This window comes from Meleagris gallopavo, chromosome 8 (genome assembly GCF_000146605.3).
Source record: "Meleagris gallopavo isolate NT-WF06-2002-E0010 breed Aviagen turkey brand Nicholas breeding stock chromosome 8, Turkey_5.1, whole genome shotgun sequence".
Classification (NCBI taxonomy): Eukaryota; Metazoa; Chordata; class Aves; order Galliformes; family Phasianidae; genus Meleagris; species Meleagris gallopavo.
This window is the reverse complement of record NC_015018.2, coordinates 16,792,972-16,796,850: the sequence shown is the minus strand read 5'-3', so window position 1 is coordinate 16,796,850 and position 3,879 is coordinate 16,792,972. Positions and strand designations below refer to the sequence as shown.

The window sequence follows — 3,879 nt, the reverse complement described above, 5'->3', positions numbered from 1 at the left end:
CGGTCCCGCAGCTGAGCCCTACGACGGTGGCCGCCGGGAGCCCAAAAGGCGCCGCCTCCGAGGAACGCGCCCCGCCCGCTGCATTGCGCATGCGCCAGCGGCGCCTCCCAGCGGCTCGGCCGCAGGTGGAGTGCGAAGAGAGCAGTGACACGGCGCCCAAAGCCGAGCGTCCCCAGGAGCGCCTTCCTGGGCACAACCCGTTGTTTCGTGGTCCCTGCAGCTCAAAAAGTTACCCGAAAAACCCAAACCCCGCTGAGGTAAAGCACCGTTGTTTCCAGTTTAAAAGCAGGAGCCAAGCAGTGTGATGATTGCTCAGCACTGCCCGAGAGATCAGCCTTATTTACAAACACTTGTGTGTCCTCATTTCCTTGCACACACATCCCTACAGAAATGACAGAGACCAAACTGCCCTTAAGAACCTGCCGTCATGAGGTGTCTTCTTACACTGCTAATTACAAATCGTTTCCTGTAAATGTTCACTTTCCTTAATGCACACAACCGAGTGACAGCAGGGTGCTGACAGCAGAGCAGGGAAATGGAACTTCTATCACACACCTGTATGGAAGGTATTGCCGCCTTCAGCAACAGAGGGAAAAGTTTATGGCAAAGGGTAGAGCTAGAAAATAAAGGAGCTTAATTAAACTATGCATAACTTTCCCAATCAAACAGGAATAACACCATAGGAGGCCCTTACCTTAGCTCAGGCTGTCTAGCACACACCTAGCGCACCTGTGCTCTCAGACCTGAAGTCCAGGCCACAGCTGGGTTTGTTTGCTAGCTTTTTTTGGCAGGCTTCACTGAAGTCATCTAGAGCAGGAAAAGATCAAAGCCAAATCCCACTGAGGAAGGACAGTTATTCACACAGAATGAGACTCCCAAAAACTGGCACTTAGTCTGGTTCCAGACCAGACATTTCACATCAAGTGATATGCTCTAGTTCAATTCCAAGCTGTGCCTCCAATAAGCCACTTATTAACAGGTAATATCTCCTACATAAACAGGTTTAGCAAACATATCTTCTACAAAAATATTTATAAGCCAGAAGTTTGCCCCACATCATAGCCCGTCTAGAAAAATGGCAAATAACATTTAATTCCATTGGCCATTGCTTCACCTTTTCAAAACAAAAGACAACTAGCACAATAGGTATCACTGATATATTTCACTGCAGTTAGTGGTTCAGTGTTGAAGAACAAGCATTAACTTATGCTGCAGTGAAAACTAAAGAAGATGCCAACCCCAGCAGAGCTGGTGCAGGATAAAAAGCACTTCCAGCAGCTTTCAGATTTTGTAGTGCGTCACAACTGGTGGCTCTTTATCGGGGTCCCCTCCTTTCTCCAGATACAGATCATTGAAGGGATACTGCTTCGGTCCCTACAAAGACAAAAACAGCAGCAAATACACCACATTCAAACAAGCAACATAGGAGGTAAGGAGAAAACATCTCATTCGACTTCCCCCCAGTCTCCTCTAAGACCCCTAACCTTCCCTCCTTAAAAAAGAAGGCATGTCAGCCACTCCATAAATTTCAATGTAACTGCTTCAGTAGGAATATCAGATCAGGAAATTCAGACATTAGAGGTTGGGTTGTTTTTTGCAAAAACCCAAGCCCTTCAACAGGGAAATATTTAATCAACCAACAGTTCATCTTGCAGTGTGAGGATAACACATTGCAAGAACTGTTTGCTTGTTTGTGTTCAGACTCGTTTATCAGTACTATTCAAAATGATGCAGATCATTGGAGAGAATGAAAAACACAGGGCTAGAGAAGAGGAAAAATGCATTTCTCATGCACATTGGCACACAGGCAGGAGAAAGCCTAGACCAAAGGAGGGATCCTTTAAGAAAATTAAAAATTAGTTCCCTCTAATGAGAACTGCTCATTATGGAACCACCTGTGACCCAAACTGAGCCAGCCAACAGAGTAACTTAGGTTGAATGAAGCGTCTCTTGCTGCCAGCAGGGTTTCACATCCACACTCACTCAACTGCAGCAGAAAATACTCTTTTGGCCATCAGCAGTGACAAGCAGCACAGCTATTTTCCCTCCCTCTACCCAAGAGTATCACTCACCACGGGCCTGTAAGATGGATAGATCTCTCCAAGAGCAAACATGACCAGCATGGTACCCAAAAAAATCAGGAAATGGTTGCGCATAGTATGCCATGGAACTGGAGTAGGGGATGTATCAACACGGTTCCGAATGTACATGTCAAAGTCCCAGTGCATCTAAAGAATAACAACAGCAAAGAAGGACACAGATTTACCAGCAGTACTCAAGCTGCTTTTACCTAGAACTATTTACAACATTCTCAATCACAAAACTGCTAGAAGTTACCTTTAATCTCCACCACACAAGTGGAGTTAAAGCCACAGAGGTAGTTATTGCTTACAGTAAAACAAGGCTCCAAGTTCCATCCTATGTCTGTACCTGGCAATCATGCTTAATTATAAGACAGGAACAATGTTTATTTATATGCATAATCACTCCGCCTTAGATTTATTCCCCAGCACTGCTGAGAAGTCACAGCAGAAACTGGGACCCTTTTTTTATGAAAGATCAGTCACACATCCAAACAGAACTAGCAGCTGTATTCCAAGCAAAGAAGCAACCACCTGCTATTTGGAAGCTGGTTCCTCAAAGCAGGTAAAGCACCTGCTGCTACTCCATAAGAGTAAGGGCAGTAGGAAGCCACCTCAAGTAGTAGTAAGAGCCAGTTCTTACAAATAAAAATCTTACCCATCCTAAGGGCAGCATTACCTATACGAGCCTTCACATGCTGACCAGCACAAAAATACAGAATCACCACAAGGTTTTCTATGCGGTGGCTCCTACAGACACTGCAACATAGACTTTAAACTCTACTCTGTGATACACATGTTGTAAGCTCTTGCATGTTTATACTACGATGTATTACATACACATGCTTATATAAACAATACTTCTAGTAAAAAGAGCTCAAGTCAACTACCAAACTCAATAATAACAGCTAGATTCCAATCCTTCACAGAAAGGCCACATACTAACAGAAACGCTACTCCTGATCAGGAGCTTGAGGAGCTTAAGATAATGCAAGTTGACGTAGATGCTTTATTTGAGCACGTTTCTCCTGATGGTCACAGTCTTTACTTCTGACTGTCCCTGTGCTGCGTGTAACACCCCCGTGCTTGTGGATGTGTTTGAACAAGGAATTACAAAGCAAGCACAGTAAGGATGCCCACGTAATGCCATTCAGTAACAGCAGCACTGATGCCTGAACGCTGTTGCAGATGTTCTCACCGGCTCTCCCCAGTTGCGCCTCAGGTCCGGCTGGTCCCACTGGTACCAGGGATCTCGCTCATGTGCGGACTTATTAGGGAGCATGGGATAATCACCATACCTGTGAGAAACAGACAAAACCTCACACCTTCGAGAAATCTGCATGAATTTTGGCACGTTTGGCACATAATATACATCGGTATATATATATATGTATATGTATATATGTATATGGATCCAGGTGCACAGATACGTTTTTAAGCACACACCTACACTAACCCACCTACCCACCGCTGCAATACCCACGCGATGCCTCCCAAGTCTGCACGCACGCAGCGGTGAGGACTGCAGCAGGCTGCAGCCAGACCCCGGCCGCAGGGGCAGGGGCCCCCAACTCACCCGAAGCCGTCGTCAGGGTAGGGCTGGTAGTCCTCCACTCGCATGTTGTACTTCTTGGCGGCGGCCGCCCGCTCCTCCGCCGTCCGCGGGTACGGCCCGGGCAGCTGATCCTTGGTCAGACCCGAAGCTGGAGGGGAGCGGCGCGGTGGGCGCGGGCCCGGCCGGGAAGGGCGCAGCGCCCTCACAGCCCGCAGGCCTCAAGGACACCGCCCATCCCTCCGC

At 47.2% G+C, this 3,879-nt stretch overlaps 1 protein-coding gene across 1 annotated transcript; it reads right to left on the bottom strand.

The window, feature by feature from the left end:
* Nucleotides 1-1,070: 1,070 nt before the first annotated feature.
* On the bottom strand, nt 1,071-3,854 carry NDUFB8 (NADH:ubiquinone oxidoreductase subunit B8; the record flags this gene model as incomplete). The annotated part of the gene is made up of 4 exons (XM_019617605.2): nt 1,071-1,374; nt 2,073-2,228; nt 3,280-3,379; nt 3,658-3,854. Coding segments are annotated over 4 exons (546 nt in total), but the record flags the coding sequence as incomplete, so codon positions are not given.
* Nucleotides 3,855-3,879: the final 25 nt, after the last annotated feature.